The 24,299-nt window shown below is 41.2% G+C and overlaps 1 protein-coding gene across 1 annotated transcript; it reads right to left on the bottom strand.

Annotated features, from left to right (window-relative positions):
- Positions 1 to 6: 6 nt before the first annotated feature.
- Positions 7 to 17,508, bottom strand: LOC109639203 (regulator of G-protein signaling 8-like). Its single transcript, XM_020102551.2, has 5 exons — positions 17,249 to 17,508; positions 7,123 to 7,233; positions 5,872 to 5,933; positions 2,736 to 2,902; positions 7 to 1,698 (listed from the first exon to the last, which is right to left on the bottom strand). The coding sequence occupies exons 2-5, from the start codon at positions 7,221 to 7,223 to the stop codon at positions 1,504 to 1,506; spliced, it is 525 nt and encodes a 174-aa protein (XP_019958110.1). The 5' UTR covers positions 7,224 to 7,233; positions 17,249 to 17,508; the 3' UTR covers positions 7 to 1,503.
- Positions 17,509 to 24,299: the final 6,791 nt, after the last annotated feature.

Genomic DNA, 24,299 nt, shown 5'->3' with positions numbered 1-24,299 from the left:
AACATGTAGATGCAGTTTCAGTTTAATCGCAAAATATAGAGGGGGAGGTTACATTCATGTGGAACACAGTAACATACCATATTGGGGTGATATGTTGTTCGGCCGGTCCTATTACAAACATATTTGGCCTTCACAGTACACATGCACTAAAGAAAACATTTACCTCCCCAGGAAATCTTTTCAGTTAGCTTATTATAAAGGAGTGCAAATACTGGGGGGAGCACACGAGTTTTTTTTTTTTTTGCAGTCATTTTCATGTCATTCTGTACAAATCAAAGAATATCTAAGTTTAATTCTGTGAATTGCATCATGCTGGAAATATTTGAGGAGAATTTGCACAACACAGTTTGTAACTCTGACAGATTCTATGGGGGCTGGACCGTCTGTGCTTTCAATTCACTCCAAAAACTGAATTCGGGAAGCCAGAGTTTCATTTGCAGTTTAATGAAGCACTGACTGCTCAACTTGATGCGTATTTAAAAAAGATTAATGTCGTTTCAAAAAAGATGCTTGAAGAAAACAGAACTGAAAAGATGTTTTTGGTCCAATGCACTGCATATATATAGAAGTTTAACACATACATCACACGATTTCATTTTCCTGAATTGAATGAATTGAAAGCAAACACTTCAAATCCAACCCAGTCTTATACTCCACATTATATATCACATAGAATACCTGCAAGAGTTTACAGTACACAGGATTATATAGTCTAGCTATAATCAATACCTAAGTGCAGTCTAGTTTGGCACAGTTTCAGATATAAAACGTTGTTGTTCAGTGTAAACACAAACTACCACGACAGGAGCAGTCGCCTGAACACGACGGTGTCTATTTCACAAAGAGCTGAGAGGAGGAGCTGCTGAGCGATAAAGCGACAACGATAATTATCTCGATGTACGATCTTTTGGATGGAGGATAATATAAATAATTATACTTCAATGGAAATGACCTGATTCAATGCGAATGAAAAAATACACACTGGAGAAGATAAAGGTGTAAATTAAAAAATCTAAAATTTATTTTTGTGATTATTTTACAGTCCGAATTAAAACATTTAGGAATATTTTAACGTATGCAAATAAAAAGCTTTAATTCATCAAAGAAAAATACGGATTCATCTTTTGAGGAAAAAAAAAACATCTTCTTCTCGTAATCTGGTACGAAGACTATTTAATTTGAACATTTGCTTTTGTGACTTTTAACATTGAAATCATACATTGTAATAAATATCGTTATCGCATATTTTTACTACGACAGTATTTTCAGACGTATCACCCAGCGATAAATAAATCTCCTCCTCTTCCCTCGACCGCTCAGTTCACCCGGACACATCTTATCTAGAGGGATTTCATGCACGGAGCTGCTGTGGACACAGGAAACAGTCGAGCGTGTCGCCCCTTCCATCGCAGATTCACAGTATTGACAGATGATGTCAAAGGGTTAATGAGTGATTTACAGTATAGGTCCAGTTTTTTACGTCCTGTGTGGTCGTCGAGGGATTCAAACCGACCTCCGCTGGCCTTGTGCGTGGGCCCTGTTCACCATCTCCTGGTACATCTTGGACCTGAGGAATCGAGGGTAGGAGTCTTTCTCCATGAGGCCGTAGACTTTGGCCTGGACTTCGTTGAGGCTGCTGGGGGACGGGTCCTCCAGGCTCTGCTTGGTCTTTTCTCTGGTGCGAAAGTCAATGTTTACCTGCCAGAGATAAAGAGACGACGACAGCGGCGGCTCACGTGAATTCACATCCTGACGGTGACACATAACAACGGTGCCTGTATCTGCTTCACTCTGAGCTGAGCTGAGGTTGATTCTCAAGAAGCCACGAGTTCGTATTTTAGACGAGACGGAAAGGAGCGAGTGGAAATTTAATTAATTAAAACAGACTTAATTAAATTGGTTGCTTGTTTAAATACATTTTTCTGATAAGGACCTGCTCATATGATATCAGAGGGGATGTAGAGCTAGTGTGATGTTTTATCATCACACTATACCACAGGAAAATAAAACTATATATGGACATATCATAGTTTTCTTTTAACCACAATTAAAATATTTCCATTACCTCCACCGGGTTTATTTACTCATTATTATGATTATTAAGGCTTTTGATTTGACAAACTTAAAACTAAATATTTCCTCTGATTCTCAGTTTTACAACTTCCCAAAGTCTCTTCGTTTGGATTCTTTGGTTTCTTTGTTTAATTATCTCTTAGTTGGTGGCGTTACACAAATCTACAGAATGGATTACGATGGAAATTGGAGGAATAATGTGCAATGGGCCAAGGAAGCACTTACTCAACATTAAACATTGTGAGATACGGAGTTTTAAGGAGCTTCCACGATGTCTAGATGAAAAAGATCATGGATACTTACGGGACTGATGTCTGACTGTGTGCACAATTTGCTGCAGCTTCATTACATAAGTAAGTGAGCCTCGGCGAAGGTTTGTGCTATTCTAGTTTTTCTTCTTTTATTATTTCATTGGTGACAAGATTGACTCAACTTCCTGTGATTAGTCTGAACCATTCAAAAAGTGATTTCACACCAGAAATGAACAAATCCATTTGTTCCAGACTGAGACCTTCTCCTCTGATTGGACCAAATGTTGGTTCTGTCATGTATCATGTGAAAGTAAAACCTGAACTTGGTATCTTTCATTATCATTGTAATAATAAACAAGAAAATCACAATAATGTAATATCTAATCATTTATACTCAACACACACACACACCTCTCTTGGTGCCTGAACGTCGATGAACTCCATGAAGATCTTGTTTGCTTTTGACACCAGCTTTGTCGAGCTCTTGATTTTCTTGTACTCCTCGCAGGCCATCCAAAACTCGATGTTCTCGTCGCTGAACTCCGTCTTGAGAAATGTCCGGAAGGCGGCGAGGCCATCTGGAAAAGAACAGCATGAATCAGACGGAGAGGAAGGAGGAAACTAAAACAAGAACAAAACACAAGAAAAACATGATTGATACTCCAGCCTAACACTTATTTTCAGGCAGCAGCAGATAACTTCTTCTTCTACGGATGTATTTTCTTTCTCAGCTCAACCATGTGATAAGTGATAATACCCTTCATTCTCTGTGGATATTTTCCAGTGCGTACACACTGTTGTTCCCAGGAGCGGGAAAAGGGCTCTTACGTGTAGGAGACAAACATCTGCACAAAATACTCCCACAGAGAAACTGTTTTTCTGTCTTTATCAGTCAAGACGAGTGATCGATTAACGTACTCTCCGCTGTAATAACACAAAGGAAGGGCATGTTTTTCTGCGGGCCTGTGTCACGTTGACATGTTATTTCCAGCGTTCCATTTCTGCTGTTTACCTAATTAAGCTGAGCCGAGCAGAGGGGATGGTCCATCTGTGCATATGCAACACTGTTACTCACACAGCAAAAAACATTCTCATGAGCGTACGAGCACAAACATGCAGGTTGCATGACACACACACACACACTACGCTGATGTTTTGATGAAGTCCTAAAAAAAATAGAAGTCACAGTGAAATCTCCAGGGTTGACACCTTTTACTCTCAGATTCCTGAACTTTCTAGAACTTTCTAGTAAAACAATACTCTGAGGTTGTGAGTTTCCTACCAACCAAGATATCTGATCTTGCAGAGCAACATCCTGAAAGTGACAAGAACATTATTAAACTATTTAATGTTAATGTGAACGCTTTACATTTTAAACCAAATCCAGGATCTTTCCTTAAAGTAAACTAAACAAAACACTTGCAGCCTAAACTTGACCACTGATAAATAATGTTTGGAGCGAATCATTAACTGAAAGGCTTGTTTTTTTTTGTCTTTGTCTCTCTGGTGTTTGCACTCTGCAGTTAATCTCGGAAAAACAGTTCATCACCCATGTGAATGCTAATTAGTTCTCAAGATGGTTGAGTTGATTATGTGATGCTCTGTCTCATTTTTTTTTGTCTCATGGTTTACCAGAGTAGACACAGACGCAGACTTAGAAACTGCTAATGAAGGTTTCATTCCATCTTGTCGCTCTGTGAAAACGAGGTCAGATCTAATCTGTGTGGAGGTGCTAATCGACAGCAGGGGATGGAGGGGAGGCAGGAGAGAGGCATAAATAAGGCTGAGAGTGTGAAGAATCGAATGTAGGTTACTGGTAAATTAGCACAAACTCAGAGCTGCAGGAGAACTTGATGAACTGACAGGAGACTGTCTGCAGATGCAAATGTATCCAGGTAATTAGCAGCAGCTCGCTGTACTCAACTCCCTCTGCAGCTTCACGATTAGTCTCAGGATGCAGCGGCCACCACGATGGAAACATGCTCAGTTAAATCAAGAGACCGTATGGGGGGGAGTTTCATTTTTCTCCTCTTGCATTTCAAGAATTAAATGGAAATGTTAAAATGAAGTTGAATATTTTTTGGATCGAAGTTGAAATGTCGAGAATGGCAAAATAAATCCGATGACTTCTCTTTTGCACTTTGACAAAAAATGACATAAAAGAATAAAGTTGAGCTTTTGAAGATTTCTAGAATGAATTCAAACAGCTCATTATAGTTTGGATATGAACGTTTCCCTAAGAAGAGGGTGACGGCTCTATTTCTCAACATTTTGACATTTAATCTTTATTCATGTCTTAACACCTGAGCTAAAATACAAACTGTCACCCTGACACGAGAGCACATCCCTGCTGCTGGCCTACCTCACCTAATGTTCCGGTACAACGTGACGACAGCGAGCACAGGTCAGGCCCCCGGGTCACACACAGTCACTTCACACACTGGAGGATGCAGTCAGGTCTGAGCATGATATATACCGGATCTCTTATTGAATCAAATTAAGGCCAATGTGGATGCTCTATCGAGGGAACATTCAGTACTGTGTTCCTTTGCTTTTCCATTACTTACGTAATGTGTTAGTGTTCATGTACATTGTAAGTCACCCCCTTTAAGGCCTGGTCAATTGAAACAGGATACACAGGTGTATCGCTCCCTCCGCCTGGGGGAGGCTGTATTTTTGGTTCGGTAACAATGTTTTTCTAATGTGTGAAACTATTGTGTTATGTCACAACTGAACTGTGTTGGATACGATGGAGAAGCTGCTGCAATTTGCTTGAAATGTTCTCGGTGCAAAGAGACGAGAAAAAAAAACATGTTGTGGTTTCAGACAATAAGGCAACAAGCACTTCTTCGCCTGGAAGGAGCCGAATGAAGAAAACTACAACTTGGTGGCCGGGTGAGACTTGGGTCGAAAAAGAACACATCACATTTTGGTGCTGATCTAGACAAAGGGGAAGATCCTATTCTTTAACATTGACCCAGATTGACTCCGTCATCCGGCCCACATACTGCATGGAATGATGGCACTTGGCTTCTGTTTGCCAGATCTGAGCCACGTGCAAGCTGTAGCAATGCCGCCCGTCAACCAATGGAGCAAAAGGTGGCCCAAATTTGTGTTTGGGTCATATTCACCATATGGGCTGCTTCAGGTTCACATCCAGATTACAACGTGCCAAGAGCGCAGCATGTTTGCCCACATTTGTTTTGGGATATCTGGGCCACATTTGCTATTTTAGAAGGCGGCTTCAGGCTCACATCCATTTTGTGCCGCATCATTGCCTGCAGTGGCCCACATCTGTACGCTGTCTTTGGGACTTGGCAGAGGGATGTGCTCTGCTGAGTGCTATTCTAGTTGGTTCTAAATGTACCTTTGGTTCTCTGAGTGAAAAAGTGATCTTTAACTGAGATGTTCTCCGCAGTTTTTATCACTCCTTGTGCGGCGAAACAACTTATGTGACTCATCACTGGGGAAAGAGACTGGACGGTGCCTCCATGCGATTTCTGCAGGAGGCACTGTCCCCGATGAAAAACAGAAGTAGTCCACTTACATTTGTGAGACAGGAGGTGATCAAACGATTCAGACCATCGAACGACCTCGTCCGTCGACAGTCTGGTGGACAGAAAGTCAAAGAGAGACTGAGTGAGACTTGAACCAACCACTGTGCTGTCATGCATTTTTAACACAGGATGGTACTGTATGTATTATTGAAGGGCGGATGAGGTTAATGTATGATTTATTTTCTGCTCACAGCGGTTCGGCTCTTTCGCTCTGTAAGCCTGTAAAGTAATTGTGATATCTGGAGGGAGGAAAGGAACAGAAGAACAACGGCTGACCTTTGTTCACATGTTAACGTTCTTTATGAGAAGCTGAAAACATGAGAACACACCGAGATGGAGATTAAAGGGATACACACAGCTGTACCCTTTGGTAGATGGTACATGGAATATTGTGAATCCCACTCGTGTTACATAAACCGAGGATTGACTAAAGTCAGAGATACGATTATGTGCCAGAACAACTACAGCTGAAATACTTTGCATAGAAATCATTGCACTAATGGACAAGTTGAGCGAAAGTACATGTTCTTGAAAGTTAGCTCTGCAACCTCCGAATGAATGCAAATCAAGCCATTAACAAGCTTAATGACTGACCTCGTTTGCTCAAAGGCTTTGTGGTATATCACAATGAGAATTAAGTCATTTAATCAGACTGATAAAAAATGTCTCTCTGCAGTGACAGCGGAAAAAAACAACAATATAGCGTAATTGTTTCACGGAAATGTTTGGTATCAAATCGCACAAACAGAAATGCAATAAATTACACAGAAAATCTCACTTAAGTTCAAAATATATCTTTAAGAAGAAAGTTTTAAGATTTTAACATAATTTACAGAAACATCAACAGTTTGATGTTGCACGCTTGGTTTTAGCTCCTGTGTCTTTAAGGCTCCCGATTAGCCCAGTCTGCTCTGATTGGCCAGCTGACCCACTCCGCTGTGATTGGTCAACAGCTTCCAGCGTGTGTGGCACATGTCAGCCGTCGCTCTGGCTTTACCTGGGCTTGTTAGGGGGCGTGTTGGATGGGATGTGGCATCACAGTGGTGCAGAGGTATTGGTATTACTGTGCATCCAAAGTCGTAGAATGCATACACATGATTAAAAGATAAATTTTTCTGTCCATAAAAAAACACTTTACTGCTTGGACTTGTAAAGTCAAATCAAATCTTGTATCTTTGGATTTGTCAGTTTGCTTGTTGTAGTGCAACAGAAGGAGACACACGATGGTTTGGCCGACTTACTTCAGACACCTGGCAGTAGTTTCGTGGGCAGGAGGAAGGAACTCGGAGAAGTCACTGTAGGAGTCCGATTTGTTGGACAGGCAGCCTAGTCTGGTCTTCATTGTGCAAATCCTGCACACAAAAAACCCCCAACACATTTCTCAACATTTTCATCAACAAACATCTGCACAGGACAAAAAGACATGCATTCAATGCACGTCCTGATTGGTGTGCAGGTGCATGTAAGTGTTGGTCACTTTAAGCATGGTTGTGCCCTGCAGGCTGCAGAATTTAAAACAAGGAACCAGTTGGAACAAGACGTGGACAGTGCATAACACTGCTGCACAAATCATGGCCAACCTAAAAAAACAAATGCAATTTAACTGTAAACTGAACACTGCCGTCATATTTCAGCTGTTGCTAAGGTGGCTAATCATATGTTTTGGCTTCACAAAGTCAGGCTGCCCCCTTTACATGTTAAGACTATGCATCATTTTTTAAATGTTGTTGGAAGACCTACTGAATACACTGATTGTGAAGAAAAAAAAAACCTCAGCAGAGAGATAAGGCCGACTGGCTGCACAGGCCCGAGCTGGATGGAGACAACAGGTGTGACTCCATATGCAAAAAGCCGATTCACCTTCTGCCCTGCCTCATTCAGAAGGCAGCTTCAAACATCCCGAATACCCAATCTCACATCCTGATAAGGTTTCTTGTTTGAGTGTAGTTTGCAGACTTTGGACACGATTTCATGTGACTGCAGCTCTGAGTTCTGCGAAGGCGGAAAGCTGGAGTCTGCAGCATCTCCTACGGTTTCACTGACAACACTCTGGCTTTTATAATCTCACAATTTGTTGCACAACTCAGACAAAAACTGCAGTTTAATCAAGAAGTAGAGAATACTCTGCTCATGGACAAAATGTTTAATAAAGTAAAAATGCATATACTAGTTGAGTTTGTGTGTTTGTTGCTGCTGCAATTTGGCGACGGAGCTGAAGTATCAAGGTCCCACTGATACACATGCTTGACCAATCTTGACTGACTTTTACAGAATCAAATACCTTGAAATCATACTTATCAGTGTGATAAGAGCCAAACATAGAAAATATTCCTTGAGAAAAATACGTTTGACACATATTTTTCAACTAACATGGAGGAGGCTTCCTAGATTCATGACCTATACTGCAACCAGCCAGCAGGGGGCCATCGAGATGTTATGGTTTCCCTTTCATTTCTCTACAGTCAGTGGCTGGTTATCTGTTGTGTTATGTTTATAGCCAACGTAGACTTTGACACGTCGCCATAAAACGTTCTTCCGTCCGGTGCAGTTTTTGACCGACTGAAATGAACCTCATCCTCATCACAGTCTGTCCCGTCTCATTTGTACGCGGCTGCTGTCGTGTTCTGTTTGTCAGTGCTCTGCCTCTGGGACACATGAGTCACTGCAGATGGTCGTAAAGACGAAGCAGTAAAGGACAGACGTTCTGTGTAAGGAGGGTTTATTTTACAGGAAATAAATGACTGGAAATCATTAGATCGACAGAATAGTACATCTTAATACAGTCAGGTCAAATAGAAAGGGCTAGAGCAGATGGAAGGGAAGGATATAGAGCAAGTGAGTCATTTATTTTATTATTATTATCATCATTTTTTTATTATTATTGCATAGTTGTTTTTCACCATTTCCCCAAGAGATCACAACGTATCTCTGGGATTTGACATTGTGTTTAATGCACAATAAAATGTTTCAACTTCTGAAATGAAAACATTGGAATTTTGAAATGTTCATGTTTGCATATAAATATATGTGTATTATTGCATAGTCCACCTACAATACACACCATGATTAACTGAGATACTTGCTTTGAGTTTTGAGTTCTTCAATTTTTTAACGAAACACCAGGTTTTAAATTTGAATACTTGTAACATGAGAACTCCACGCTCACTTTGCAGGTTCGTGTCGTAGCTGGTTCCAGGATTAAAACTCTTTTCACGAGGATTTTCTGAAACTGGAGACACTGAATTGGAAATTTACTTCCTGAATGAGAACCGTTCTAAAAGTTCTATTTGCAATTGTCATGAACGCTCCTGTTGTTTACATCGATGAGTCCGAGTCGTCTCTGCTAAAGAACTGGTCGCCTGTTAAAGAACTAATTATTGTCATAATATTGAGTCCGTCATGCATCCAGATCACACCAGAATCAACACTGCACTTCCTGTGGACACGTGCCAAGTGTGAGATGATGAAGGGTTTTTGAGATTTGCTCGATTTCTGGGATTATTAAATGTCTGACGACCTTCTCACACAATGACAGCACAAGGGACACTTTGCTATTTTTAACAAACGATGCTAAGAAAGCTAAAACCAGGCTGAATGAATGTCATTTGACTTAATGTTTGCACACAACTGCATCTTATCTTATGTCTGTCTTGTGTAAAAAACCTGCTATATAAATAAAAGTAACTTGCTTTGCCCTTGAATATGTTTTGATTTCAGTTTATCACTGAGATATGGTTTTAATCTCATCTTCCTTCACACATCACCGTCTGTAACCAAACTTTACAGGCTGCATAATTAGGTAGAGTGATAATAAGTAAATGTTAGATGTAATTTCACACAGATTGCTCATGCATCATGTCCCTGGACTGCAAGAGAGGCTTTATGTTTTGAGTAAGCGTATCTGGATCTGACAGTTTTAGTCCACAATCACTGCCTGTTGAAAAACAGACTTCTGTAGTTTCTTACTTCTGTGTAAGAATGAATGTTTTTCAGCATGTGAAGACGTGGATGTGTTGATATGTCTGTCAATCACACCCTCCTCCTGTCTCATCTCCTCCTTCTCCCATCTGTCCTCCTCTGTCCTGACAAATCTCCGTCTCCCTGGCTGCATTCTCCGTCTGCAGCTTGGTGCAACCACGTGCTGCCGCTGCGCTATTTATAAAAATCCCTGACAAATCCGTGTAGTCAGGAGGAAGCAGTGCATGTCCTACTCAGCCATGCAGCAAGGCCAACTCCTGGAGGAAAGAGGCTAAAAACAGCAACAGCACTCTCATGTCTCAGATACACACAAGTGAGCCTCATGAATCTGAAAGTACAGCAAACATCCGCCAGAACTCCAGTTTCTGCGATACCCCAGGAGGGCTGGTGGATGAGGAAGTAAAGATGTAGATCGTGGATGTGTGTGTGTGTGTGTGTGTGAGTGTGAGTGTGTCCATGAACATCTCTTTTGATGTTACCTAACTTGGTGCAATGCAGGTTTGCAGATTTCCCTCCATGTCCTCATTTCTGGAAGCTGACAGGAGACACCCTGCAGTTCTGGAGCTAAGTGTAGCATTAGCTGAGGGGCCGCACGGTGGTTATGAAACAGGTCATGTATAATATATATATATATATATATATATATATATATATATATATATAAATATATAGTGACCGATGCACGCAGAGCAAATTCAGATTATTATTCTCCTGCAGGAATTCAAATTTGCTTGGTGCTGATACCGTCGCTGACAGATGTGAGTTAAACTATGGGAAGTTAGACTGTGTGTGCTTGAACGTGCACGGATCTGCAGGGATGTTTGTGTTAAAGGCAAAAAGACAGCGATCACGTGTGTGTGTGTGTGTGTGTGTGTGCTGTCATGTCTGGAGCTAAGAGAAGAGCCTCTTCTGTACAGGTCACTGCACTGCTCTGGTTTCTGCTGAGTGCAAAGTAAAAATAACAGCTTGTCGAGTTGGTGTTCAGTTATAGCACATCATGTTTTTGTTTAAATCCTGGACAGTCGCCTCATTCTCAAAACTTCTATTTTCTTTTTTTTAGCTTAGGGTCATAACACATTAATGAAACTAAGTATAAAACACAAAATATGAATATGCCGGTGTTAGAAAGACAGCTATTTCACATTCGTTCTCACGCTGCAGGTAAGAAACAATGATAAAAAATAAAAACTTTGTACAGAAACCAGGATACAAACACACAAATAAAAGTAAATTAAGCCCAATTACAAAAATAAAACATCCCATGCAACTCTAACATCTACTAAAGGGCCAGATATGCAATAATGCTTAATGAAATTAATCAACATTATGTGAAAATAATTACTAAATGTAAAGCATCTTCTAATCAAACGCCAAAGATGCTTTAAGCCGAGGGGAACTCTGAACAAGCCACAGACGGTAGAAGTGGAAACCAAATGTTTCAAGTCAAAATGATCTTCTTGTTTTTACTGTCTCGCTCCAAGAGACACTTTTAGATGTTTTCAGGCTAATTGAGATTCACCCTGATGACGAGCTTTCCAGGACAACATTTCACTTTTGGCACAACCGAGCGTGTGACCCTTCCCTTTCTCCGGTCAACCAGTCATGAGTCACACTGTGGTCTCGCACTGTGTGAGTGTGCATGCGTGTTTTTCTGTGCAGGCTGCCCCGAGGACGGAAGCCCAACTGTCCACAGAAGAATGTGTCAGAGCGTCTGAAGTGTCGTTGGAAGAACTGTGGATGATCTCAGGGGTTTATTTCTGTCCTGGCTCAGGATTCAGGACAGTTTCTGCAGCACAGTCTGCAATGACTTGCATCACCTGCAGCTTTTGTGTCTTTAGCTGTTTTCAGATATTTTTTCCGGAGTTTGACTTCCACACATGAAGAGATTATCTGGCTCAGACTGTGGACACCGCCATCGGCTCTTAACTCAAAAGCTCTTGGATCTCGTCATCTTTCCAATTTGACATCTTCTTCAATGTTTTATACTCGTTTTGTCCTGAGATATTTGGTATTTTCAGTTTGGTGTCCATTGCATGTTGGAAACATCATCAACACGCCCACCTTGGTCTCTGCACATTTTGAAAAATTTGCCCACTCTTGACATTTTCCAGATATTTAACTCAGGGGCTGACAGGAGAGCTCCTGACAAACTGCCTGGTCCATTTGCTTTCTCACATAAAACATTGTGACTTCAGTGCAGCTCTGAAAGCAGCCTTACTTCCGATATATGTTTAGTTTCCGACTCATTAACAAATGAGCAGCGGTGGTTTAATGTACTTCCCCCTGAGCCTGAGGACGCTGGTCACTGCTGTTTACAGTAAACAGTCCTGTTGTGTCAAAGCTCGGGAAACGCTTTAGGAAACACACTGTGCAGGAGAAATGATGGAGGAAAGGCTCATGAGGGAAAGACCTGGGGCCTGATGTATGAACGATTAGTTTGTGCTGAAGGTCTAATAACCTGTTACTGCTTTCTTTTCTTCAAATCAATGGCACATTTAAAACTCTTGACTATACCAGTCTCTTCATTTACATTGGAACATTCTATTGTCAAATATGATCTCATTTGTTAGTTTTTGACGTAAGATTACATAAAAGATGCTGAATGGATTTCCATGAAATCTGGTGTGAAGATATTAATATATCTTATATATTTTACATTTCCAGCCATTGAACAGGGAATAATTAATGAATGGATCTTAATGGAAATAATCCGGCACATTTAGGGGAAATTTCAGATTTTGTGCAATTTGCTGTAGATCCAAATATAAAGTCAGTGACTGTTGAGTCCTTGGGGACGTTTTGCACTCGTCCTTTTATTTAATTCATTCATTCTTGTCTATTGTGATTCACTTTGGATTTAATTATGGATGTATTTGTGTGTATTAATATTTAATAATGAAATAATGACTGAGCTTCCAGTGCTGATAACACACGTGTGTGTGTCCATGTGATGAATTCATAATACAGGTGCTATATATAGACTGTACCTGTGAGTAACAGTCACATGTGCAGCTGACATTGCTGCAGAACGTTGCCGATGTGGCACCGACTGTAAGACATCACCTCCCTGCTCCTCTTTTCATCGACAGGTTTAACGTGATGCAGTCTTATGAAAAAAAAAAAAAAGGTGTTTGAAAATGTGCATCTGTAGCCGTCAGTCATAAAGTAATTAAGATTTATGCAACACAACATAATAAGGAGGAAAATAACTTCAATTTCAGTCTTTGGTCGTGGATATAAGATTTAAACTCTGCCAAGAAAATAATGTTTTTCTGTTTCTCAGTTTGTGTAATAGTTTGTTTAGTTGTTGTTTGTGAGCAGGATTACAAAACAACTCCCCTGCATGATCTATATGAAGAATCTTGGCATCTATATAAAGATAAAGGTAACACCTGTAAGATTTCTGCAGTGTTGTGAGGATCAGTGAATAAAGTAAAATGAGTGAATGAAGATGATGCAAATCTACTATTACGTCCACATCCTCTTATATAAGTTCCATTATGGGGACAGAATATCTGAAAAATGACGCACGCATTTTCGCTTGAACTACGTTCCCTGCTATGAATCATGGTAAATAACTCGCCCGTTCCTCCGAGGCTTCCCGAAATGACACCTGAGCTCAGCGCTCACTTCAATAATCTGATAGGTCAACCTGGGATAAAGCAGCTTTTCAGCACATAACGCCTCAACGTTATTTTCATCTCCGAACGGTCCACTCGTGTGTGTGGTTAGATTAATGTCACTCCCCTGTTGTGCAGCATCTCCTCTTTCTATCAACTTAATCTGCTTAATCCAGCTCCAGCAGTTTATCATTTAATCTTGAAGAGAATAGAAAATGCACTGCTCTGGTTTTACGTTATTACTTCACATTATTTGTTGCTGTGGCTCGTTTGGCAACCTGAATGATTTTTAATCCTCTTTTTACCCGAAATGTGTTCATGATATGTTTCTGTGTTCGCTGCAGTTGCTTCAGACGTGTTCTGACAAACCAGGAAACTGCAAAACATAATCACATAATAGTTTTTTTAGATAAATGGCTGCATGAAAAACTTATTCCTAAATGCTTTTATATCAATCTGTCATTTTTCATGCTCATAATAAGAAACTTCAAACAGATGGAATGAAAACGTAAATTTAAAATGACACGGAATGGAATCAAAATGATGAGAAAAGTGAGCATGGGATAAAATATTGATTGATTTATAAAGTGCTGCCATCTTCCCTCTTTAAAACTTATCAGACAACAGTCGAACAAACCAGAATCTGCTAACGTGGACGAGGTGGGGTTTATGACCTGTGCTGCAGCCAGCCACTAGGGGGCGATCAAGATGTTTCCGCTTTACTTTTGAGGAGCTGGCGTATCGTCCATCTTTAAATTCATTCTGGAGTATCTGTGTTACAGATTCTCTCAGTATATGTCGTGCCTCTTGATTTATTTTTAAACACGGTATAAAAATAGAAAATGGAAACGTGTTCATGCAGCTTTGCCTTCACATCAGATGACTGTCAAAACTTTGCTTGAAGCCGTCGCCGCTCTCGCTCGGCTCGGGGCGTGAAGGGAGATCAAACAAGGCTTCCCCGTGTTCGTCCGAGCGTTTGACTCACAGCTACTGGATGTCAGATTATACTCAAGTGCATCTGCCCGTCACTGGCTGCACTGGTTTATTAAAAGCACACGAGTGCCAGGGTCGTTCAGCATGATAAGGGCACAACACTGGAGAACACTGGGATAAAATTAGAGCTTGTCATCTACTGTGGGCCACATTCAGACATAATGAGATCTGAGTGGACTGAAGGGCTTTGGGTTGGTTCTGATGAATTCCATGTTTGGGCTCGTGTCAGTCTGAGGAAATTAAGAATTCACAAGGGCTTTTCGTTTTAATTAGCTCCGTCTGTCTGGGTTTTTTTTAAGCACAGGTAAAAAATACATTGACCTACTTTACATGGTCAACAATAATCTGACCATTGACCTGGTTCTGCATAAGACATTATTCCAATTATGATATTTGCATGAGTCGCTAATAGAATATTCATTTTCCTTCTTACATGTTACAAAGTTTAGGTTAGCTCGATGCTAACGTTTACCTTAATGAGCGTTTTGTTTCTAATTTTGAAAAAGCTTCAACTCGAACCCAGGTCATGTGACTTCAGGCAGGCGGTAACTTTTTTATGTTGATGTTGCAAAATGCCATTTGAGCTGTTTTCTGGACTTTCTCCTGAGTTTGCATTTCACATCTGAAGGAATGCAGCAGGAGATTCTGCAGTCGGGTGTGTTCACTGCATGTCCACGTAAATGGGACAACGGTCTGATTCCTCCACTTGTTGTATAACCTTATTCAGGTTTAGGTAATATACGAAAAAATGCTGTATACATGTCAGTGTCTCATTTAGATTATTAATTGTTTTAATCTGAATAACATCAGAACATTTCTGTCTGTGTAAACGTGTCCAGTGATGGAGATATGTTGACGTGCAGGAAATCTGGAGGTAATTTGTCATTTCTGTGGCAGAGTGAAGAAAACCAATTTGGCTGTCGTGTTTGTAATCGTTCTGGATATTTAGCAGCGGATTATCAGTCAACCAGTCGCCCTCATCACCTTGTATAACAATCCCTGTGATGCAGGTGAACACCTCTGTACTCTTTTATTTTTAATCTGTGTCTGTTTGCCGGGATACCAAAGCGTTTTGTTCCTTTTGGCTTTAACCGCTCGGTGCTGCAGACAGAGTGAAAGCCTCTCATTGCTCATCCTGCCTTTAGCCATTTATGTAATCAGTTTGTTCCAGGGATTTATTTTGCATTGCAGAAAGCGGCTCCACTCCCGGGCCTGTCGCTCTGTCGACTAAAAGCGTTTCTCTTGAGCAGGATTTGCAAGTGTGTAGTCATGTGCATGCAGCCAGCGCACGCTGACTGCTGCTACTGAGCTACAGCGGTGCACTTGCTGGAATCAACCTCATGTGGTGACAAGGCTGCTGCGAACTGTGACAATAGAATGAATGAATTATATTTGAAAAGATTCACAACATAATAAGTATGCTCTGGTGTTGGCCTCACACCTCGTTCGTTAATGTTTAAAATGCATGTTATCACTTTCCTCACGTGGCGTCCTAGCCCTGCAGATGATTTTGGGTTTATTAATCCAGATGTTTAAATATCCACATCTGAGATTTCTGCTGCAAAACCTCAATACAACAGAAGGGAAATGTTTGTGCAGCTCAAAGAATTAAAAAATACATTGAAAAATAAAAGATCCCAACGAAAGGGTTGAAAACTGTTTCTGCAGATTAGCAAAAGCCCATCACATCTTGAATGTCTGTGAAATCCTAAAACCAAGGCCAACCTGGTTTCCTAAGAATTACATCCATATATGTGTTTCCAAGCAAATGCATATTTTGGAAACTGAAACCTGCCTGGATTATTTCATTTCCTTTTTTAGCATGTTGTCTGAATGTTTACAGTTGAGATGCTAAGGAAACCTGAGGGGAAGAGTTTAGTGGAGCACAAGCATCAACGGTTCCTACGGACGGGATTGAACCATTGACATTGTTTCCACAAGGTGAGAGTCCGTTACTCCATCCCAACGTTTAACGTGAGCTTCCTTGGGTTATGCCCCCGCCCCCTTCACAAAAAAGTTTTTGTGTATTCCTGCAGAAAATCAGACAAAGGCCAATGCAAACATCATCTCCTTGGCGGTAAACATAATAAACTGCTCGCTGCCAACTCAAATGTTCATCTTGAACATTATCTACAACATCTGCTCCGGGTAATTTCTGCATGTTGAACATTTTACTCTTGAACTTTTATGCGCCAACACTGATGTCACTGTATTTTTCTACAACACAATGACATCATAGACTTCCTGTTCTTCTATCTGCCAACGTAAACAAACTGGATGTGGACCACGGCAAAGCTTTTATCACGCTTGGCAGAACTGTGTGTTAAGAAAAGCTTCGGATGCATCTCATCCTGAGGGGAATATGTTGTGGCCTTCAAAGACACACTCCATCTTCAGTGGCTTTCAGCTGAGTGGCATTTATCCGACTCTGAACCCTGAGAGCTAACAGCATCCAGGCAGGTGGGAGGGTGCACAACAGGAAATGCTACTGACAGCGTGCAGGAATAAGCAAAGTGAACACAAACATTCATAACAACATTCGATGCATCAGCTGGACGACGCTGTTCCATGTGCAGCTTTGTATTTCTCTCCTGCATCCTCAGTCAAATCACCTCACCAACAATGCTTTCGCTAATTTAGCCTCTATTCAAAGCTGCAGATATCAGAGCCATCAGCCACAGAGAATAACAAAGACCCAGATCTCTCTTGCAGCGCTGTGTCCACAGCAAAATTACATAACACCCTGTCATCCAATAGATGTATATGGATCCTTTACCTTGACTCCGGTGTGTGCGAGAGCTGCTGGTCCCTGTGTCCCCTTCCTCTCTCTGTGTTTGGCAGAATGCAAGTGTTGTGTTTGGATTAATCTGCTGTTCAGCTCAGCGCTGAAGACGTCTCGTGTTTCTGATGCCAGAGAGTGGGAGCTACACGCGGCATGCTCATTGGTGTGAAAACGTGGTGGTGGTGGTGGTGGTGGAGGGGAGAGAGAGCAGCAGAGATGCATGAAGGGAGCGGCAGAGGGGGTGGAATCAGAGCGGGAGACGCAGGAGGGGGAGAGGAGAGCTTTTGTTTGCACGGGGAAATCTCCATGGACAACCCCGGCACATCTGTGAGGTGGTGAAGTGCTGCTCAGTGGATGATGTGGCTGCAGAGACGTGAATGAGCAGAGCACGAGGAGAGAGACTCTCACACCATCAACCGTGATTTGAAAACACATGAAATGACAATCAACGATCAATCGAGGGATAATTCCTCAAAACGTGCACAACATTGTCTGGTTTCTTGAACTGGCAGTGACTCTTGGGATTTGATTCAAAATCCCCCAATATGCACATGATAAGTAATACTACTATGAGGGAAAACATCCAGTATTTATGTTGCATGAGTTAAAAACAACTGCTCCTCAATAGGACTCATTCCTGTTGCCTGTACGTGCGGCTTCAAAAGAAACGCTGCTCGTTGCGACATAGTTCAGTTGCGTCGCGCTGCGTTCCTCAGAGCAGATCACTTTCTGTGGATGTTATTGCACGACGTGCTAGCGTAAATGCCGGCTGTGTTTTTGTGTTCATATACCTTCGAGTCAGCCTCACTGCCCACACACCTCCATGTGTCCTTAACATCGGCATGGTTGGTAAGTTATACATCCAGTAGAGGGCAGCACAGAGTCGAGAGTTTCCGACGACAACAACCTGTCGACGGTGAAGGAGGTTGTTGATAATGTTTAGACAGAAGCTTAAACTGCTGTTCGTCCACGTCTCCGGGTGAAATTACATCAGATACACGCCTGTTGGAATTTCTTCCTCGTGTTTTACGGTCGTCTCGCTCGGCTTCGCTGCCAGATTTCCGGTGGTACTGCTGCATTTCGTATGTTTCATCTTGATCCCTAAGTTTTCAGAAGATCTGCCAAAATACGGACAAAATGAACCCAGAGTGCGTCCAGACGGCTTCGTCCACTGAGATTAAATGAGCCTTTAAATGATCCCAGTGGTTGAGGTAATCATCTCCTCGCACACGATGTTCTCTTCATTGTCCTGCATCTATCCCAGCTGAAGTTTAAGGTGCTGTTGCATTTTTATAAAAGTCCCATACGACGGCAAATACTCTGAAAATCACGTTTTCTGAAAATCACAATAGAGCAAGGATGGTAGTTCTGAATTTGACTTAAGCAACAAGATTTTTAAAATTTAAAAGTCGACAAGATAAGATATTAAAAATGTTTAATCTTAATAAATAACTCTGAATCTGGATTTGTTTTTATTGGTGAAGCAAGATAAAACTCGATAAGAACATAAAGTGTGAACATGGAGACAGACATACATACAGATAAACAATGGAACAGACAGTTTCTTGCTGGGAGAGAAGAGAGAAATGGAGCGAAGGAGGAAAGGAAGAAGAACAATACCAACTACATGAAGATGAGTGTGTGTGTGTGTGTGTGCGGACATAGATGTTGTGTAACACGGAAGCTACAGTGAAAATGCAAATTGACACTGACACGCTAACATGAGAATAATAACATTTACATATTTGTTAGACGACAGCCAGCGTTTACATTTTTCTCAATGTCTCATTTGTCTTAATTTTCGTTAATATTGCACACACACAAACACACATATACACACACACACAGTTTTAATTACAACTTTATTTGTTTGCACTCAGGCATATGGGAGAGTGCAAATGATAAAGCTTCATAACATAAAGGAGGAAGAGAGTGAAGAACACTTATCTTCCTGCAATCTGAAGGGGAAGATAAGATGTGTGGAGGAGGCAGCCTGGCTGGGGACAGATAAGTCGTACCACTGAATAGACAACAAAGTGTTACATAAAAATCCCGCACACACACACTCTCTGCCTACACGCACATGTTCCGAGCCTCAATCCTTCTGTGGCTCGCTCGCTATTCAGATTTTTCAGTTTCAGACAAACACACATTCATAGAGTTTTGGTCGAGATGCCGAGAGTAAAGTTATTTATCAGCTTGAACAATTAACACCATTATTCTGTCTGGGAAGTTAATCTGAGGACAAATATATTCAAAAAGAAATCGAAATGATCTTGTATTCAAGGCCAGAGTGATGTGAAGAAAAGCCCTTGATGAAGACGAGCAACACTGGATATGCATTTGCCTGCATGTAACACGTGTGCATGTCATGACCACTTCACTTGACACCAGCGAATATTACTTATGACTTAAAAGTACAGTGTGTAGAATTTAGTGACATCTAGTGTTGAGGTGTCATGTTGCAGCTGAACACCCCTCACCTCCCCCTCTCCTTCCAAACATGAAAAAGAAACTGTGGTAGTCTTAAATCGTCATAAAAACTCAAAAGTGTTTAGTTTGTTCAGTCTGGACTAATGTAAAAAACATGGCGGCCTCCGTAGAGAGGGTCCCCTCCATGTAAATATAAAGTATTTAAATATAAAGGACCTTTTCTGGGGTAAAGAAAACTACAATTCATACAATTTAGACGAAACGAACTAGTGAAAACATCATGAGGATTATTCTACATTACATTTCTGACAATAGTTCCCTTTCACCTAAATCTTACACAGTGGACCTTCTTAATTTTATTCTTATTCTAGATTGCATGATACATAATGGTACAATAGTCTACTTCATAAAGCTGTGGCAGAGTAAAGTTTTATTGTCAATATATATATATATATGTGTGTGTGTGTGAAGAAAGCAGAGGCAAACAGAAAGAAAGTCTGATGCATTTCCGTTCACTCGTCATAATTCAGTCTTCTTTTGCAGCTGCACCAGCCAATTAGGAGAAATAGCTTCCCTCCTAAATCACTCACTATGTGAACCTTCACATTCTGAACAGGAAGCCTTCCTCACACACACAGAAGCTTTTGAAATTAAAGTTTGCATAATCCTCCCAGCTCAATAACTGCATGACTCCAGTGCCAGGACGGAACCACAAAGGGAGAGTGAAGAGAAGTGTTCACGCACATCGTGTGACCTTCATGACGCCGCAGCCTGAGAGCTGCTTCTCTCACAGGTCTCCATGTCACTCCCGTCTCTGTCTCTCTCCGGATGACGTGTCGGAAATCCTCGCTCGGAAGCAGAAGTTTTTACTCTACTTCATCTAACTTCATGAGAACTATTATTTCAAATACTTTTACACGGTTGTGCCTTATGCTGTAGTGATTGGTACAAACACCTGGGACACACATTATGTGGCGCCATAATTCAATGTATATATACAAAAAATATATGTATAATTTTCAATTCACATATTAAAAATACCTTTTGATCTGAATTTGAAATTCAGATCAAAAGGGGGGGTGGGGAGGTGGGGCGAGAGATCTTCACAGCCATGTTCACACTTTTGACGGGGGGGGGCTGGTGCACATGGATCACATGTCGAGCAGCTTGCCTGCATCCTGCTGAACTCACCTGCGAATCATTGGTGTTAAACCACGTGCTCGACACGTGATAGCGACACGAGCTGCGGTGGATGGTGGAACGTTTCTATCGCACTGGAGGAAGTCGGTCTTTGCGTTGGGGTCGTGAGAAGAGGGGAAGACCCACAGTGATGCATGGAGCTGTGACACGTGCGCATGAGCCCACACAGTGTTTCATCACCGTTGGATGAAGAGGTGAGAGGGTTTCCCCAAACACCCACAGGCTGTCGGTGCATTATTCATCCAGGACCATCTGGTTAAATTAACATGGGTTGTTAATTAGTGAAGATCAGATCAACCAGTGCCCTCCAGAAAAGAATGAGGAAATACTGTTTGTCTTCCTGGAAGCGGACTTTGCAAACTAGTGGACCTACAGGCACATTGCAGGGCAGTGAGTGAGGGAAGTATAATAATAGAAAACAGGCCCATCAGCTTTATGCATAATCACAATCCACTAAATTAAACACACTCACACAAAAATGAAGACAAATAGGAAACCAGACAACGTTAGAGTGAAATTTTACAGATGAGATTTTATAATTTATATTTATTAAAATACATATTTTTCTATTACCGTGGTTGTTAAAAACTTTTATTTTATGCTTTCTCACCATAATTTACTTTGAGTGACTTTATACCTTTTACATTGCAGGTTGTTATGGTTTTAATTTGAGCAATGAATCAATAATCTGGCTTCAGTTCCCCAACTCAGGTCTCCAAAATGTCCTAATGCACTAATGTCAGGGTTAAAATAAAAGCGTGCGCATTCTCCCGTCGAGTTTATTTTTGTAGATCCCAAAGAGACTCCAGGTCGCCCATGTTCCTCAGCTGGGAATGTGAAGACGACTTCAGGTTATGATTGGGTGCAGCACTTCTAGAGCCATAGAAATACAATGTGTAACAGGCACAAAGTCCATAACGTGCATCAAGTCCAGTTCAGGGGTTCATGTAATATTTCCTCTGTACTCGGTGTTCAGAGGGCGTGAGACACAGGAAGCGTCAACAATAAAATCATAAATAACAGAGTGCACCCGTAGAGTCAGTGTTGACCAACAGTTCTATTGAGGGAAATGCCCTCGTTACTGACCGTACATGTGTAAACACAGAGGAGGTGGAGGAGGAGGAGGAGGAGGAGGTGGAGGAGGAGGAGGAGGAGGAGGAGGAAGCTCTTCAGGCCTTCTCTCTTTGTTCTGTCACAGTTTAGAAAATATCAGAGTGAATCACAGATGAAATGTGATTCCCCCATTGACCTATGATGTCAAGCTCTGATGACTCATTCATTATCTGAGTGTTCTCTAATCCTATTAAATATAATCTAATCTGATATTACCATCAATTTCCCAATTTGGGATCAATGAAGTACAAATATCTATCAAGTATAATATCATATCAGGGAAAACTGTCATGATGCTGCCTCTCATTAGTCATCCAGGATTTTAACTGTCAACACGTGATTATTATAATTACAGAGGATTCATTTATTATTTCATCTTCGCGACTTTTGGTTCTTATTCAGTAAAGGTGAAGTGCAGCTGCTTCTTTTCTCTCAGAGGAGATGGAATTTTTATTTATTTATTTTTTCGTGCGGCTGTTTACTCAGTGAGCAGCTGATCGTGTGATAATAAGCGGATGATGGTGATGATGAAGCAGAAGTTTAATCGGACAACACTTCCTCTGAGAGAGATTAACGAGCACGACTGACTGAACTATGACTCACTGCACTGTTGCTTTTAATTCACATGATTTGGCTTCAGTTCCTTTAGGAAGAATTAACCGTTTACTGGAAAAGGTTTGACTCCGAGTTCAAGACTTTGAGAGAGTGTGAAGCGTGTGACGGCTCAACACTGTATTTCGTCAGATAAGAGGTCTATGCACTCAACATCCTCCTATCCTGCAATAACAATAAAAACCTTGGTCAAACAAATAAATTAGATCCAGTCGACAGAAACGCTGAAGTGCTTTTACTTTGAAACAGGTACAGAAAATATCTATGTTACATGTCATGTGACATATTCAACAGACGGACATTGAAACTGTGATGAAAGATCATTTTCACCGTCTGTTCCGCAAGACCTTGACTCTCGTGTGGACGCGCTCCTGACAACATGGACGCGAGAGTATCAGGCTCCCATTCAGCTGAACACGTTCGAAAACCAAGAGGCATCAAAACATTCTCGCTGTGTGCAGCTCTTTTGCTTGATGACAGCAGTAAGGACGGAACAGCCTGTCCAAGCATGCACAGCTTTAGAAATATCTGTCCGGACCTGTCTGCTAACTCTGTTCGTCGGTTCCTCTGGACCAGCTCTGAACCAGTGTTTCTGTCAAAGAACAAGAAGTCAAAGTTTATTACCGAACAAATACAAATGCTCGTACTTTATCTCCCACTTCTTCTTTCCTGTTGTGCGATTGCCTCCGGCCATAAACTACATTTCCTTGTGTTTTGCTATTTTGTGCAGATTTAGGGGAAATCAAGTCGTGACTAAGCTTCACTGGTTGAAGATTTCTGTATATTGCACAACATAAAATTTACTACAAAGCTAAAATTAGTCATGACATTCAGAAATTGCGTTGTCGTAGGTCAGGTAGACCACGTTCTCTGCAGGATCCCTGAAATGAGACACAGCTACAGTCCATGGTCTCATCTGTAGCTGTGTGTTAGAACTAAATGACCTTTATCTTCAACCACTTAACACCACACACACACACACACACACACAGTTTCCACTTCCATTTCATTTGCAGACAATCACACCGTGTGTGCAAAAGCTGATAAATGCGGCAGCTGCATAAACACATTAGGCTGAAATTAGTTATTTAACGCCTGTTAATCAGACAGTTTTAATTGTTCGAGTCTCGGGTTGAGAAGCAAAGATGCATCTTCTTCACTATACGTTTAATCAGCATCTTAATGAAAACACCAGACAAAACCGGGGCAAACGTCATCGGCTCGATGCGATCAATTAGCATGTGTGACTCGTACAGTATGCCAGCTCATTTTCAGGTGATAGTTGACCCAGTTACTCATCTTGGAACCTTAATTAGCTCATTGTTATAACAACTGAATTATGGGTCAGACGGGACTACACATGCATCATCTGACCACTTCAGGGGGCCATTTTCATTTGTGTTTTACTGCCTGATTGTTTATGAATGAGGACGGACATCTCTCATATCATTAGAGCTTCAGGTTTGCACACCCCCTGTTGAGGACCACAGCACTGCATTGATTTTTTAGAAGGTCAAATTCTAAGGAGGCTGATAATTATGTTGCATGTTTATGTTGCATGACCTACTTTTAATTCTCGGAAATATACATGAATGCACATGAAACCATAACAGATACAGAGTTTTTCATCGAGCCTCGGAAACTAATGCATCTGTTACCTGGCAACAAGATACGCTTCTTCACTTTC

Source organism: Paralichthys olivaceus, chromosome 3 (assembly GCF_024713975.1).
Source record: "Paralichthys olivaceus isolate ysfri-2021 chromosome 3, ASM2471397v2, whole genome shotgun sequence".
NCBI lineage: Eukaryota > Metazoa > Chordata > Actinopteri > Pleuronectiformes > Paralichthyidae > Paralichthys > Paralichthys olivaceus.
Note: the sequence above shows the minus strand (reverse complement) of the source record. Positions and strands in the feature narration are given on the sequence as shown.

Coding starts and splice junctions, on each gene's coding strand:
- LOC109639203 (XM_020102551.2), bottom strand. CDS start 7,223: ATGAAGACCAGACTAGGCTGCCTGTCCAACAAATCGGACTCCTACAGT. Junction 5,934..7,122: donor ACTACTGCCAGGTGTCTGAA/GTAAGTCGGCCA, acceptor TCTGTCCACCAG/ACTGTCGACGGACGAGGTCG. Junction 2,903..5,871: donor TCACCTCCTGTCTCACAAAT/GTAAGTGGACTA, acceptor GTTCTTTTCCAG/ATGGCCTCGCCGCCTTCCGG.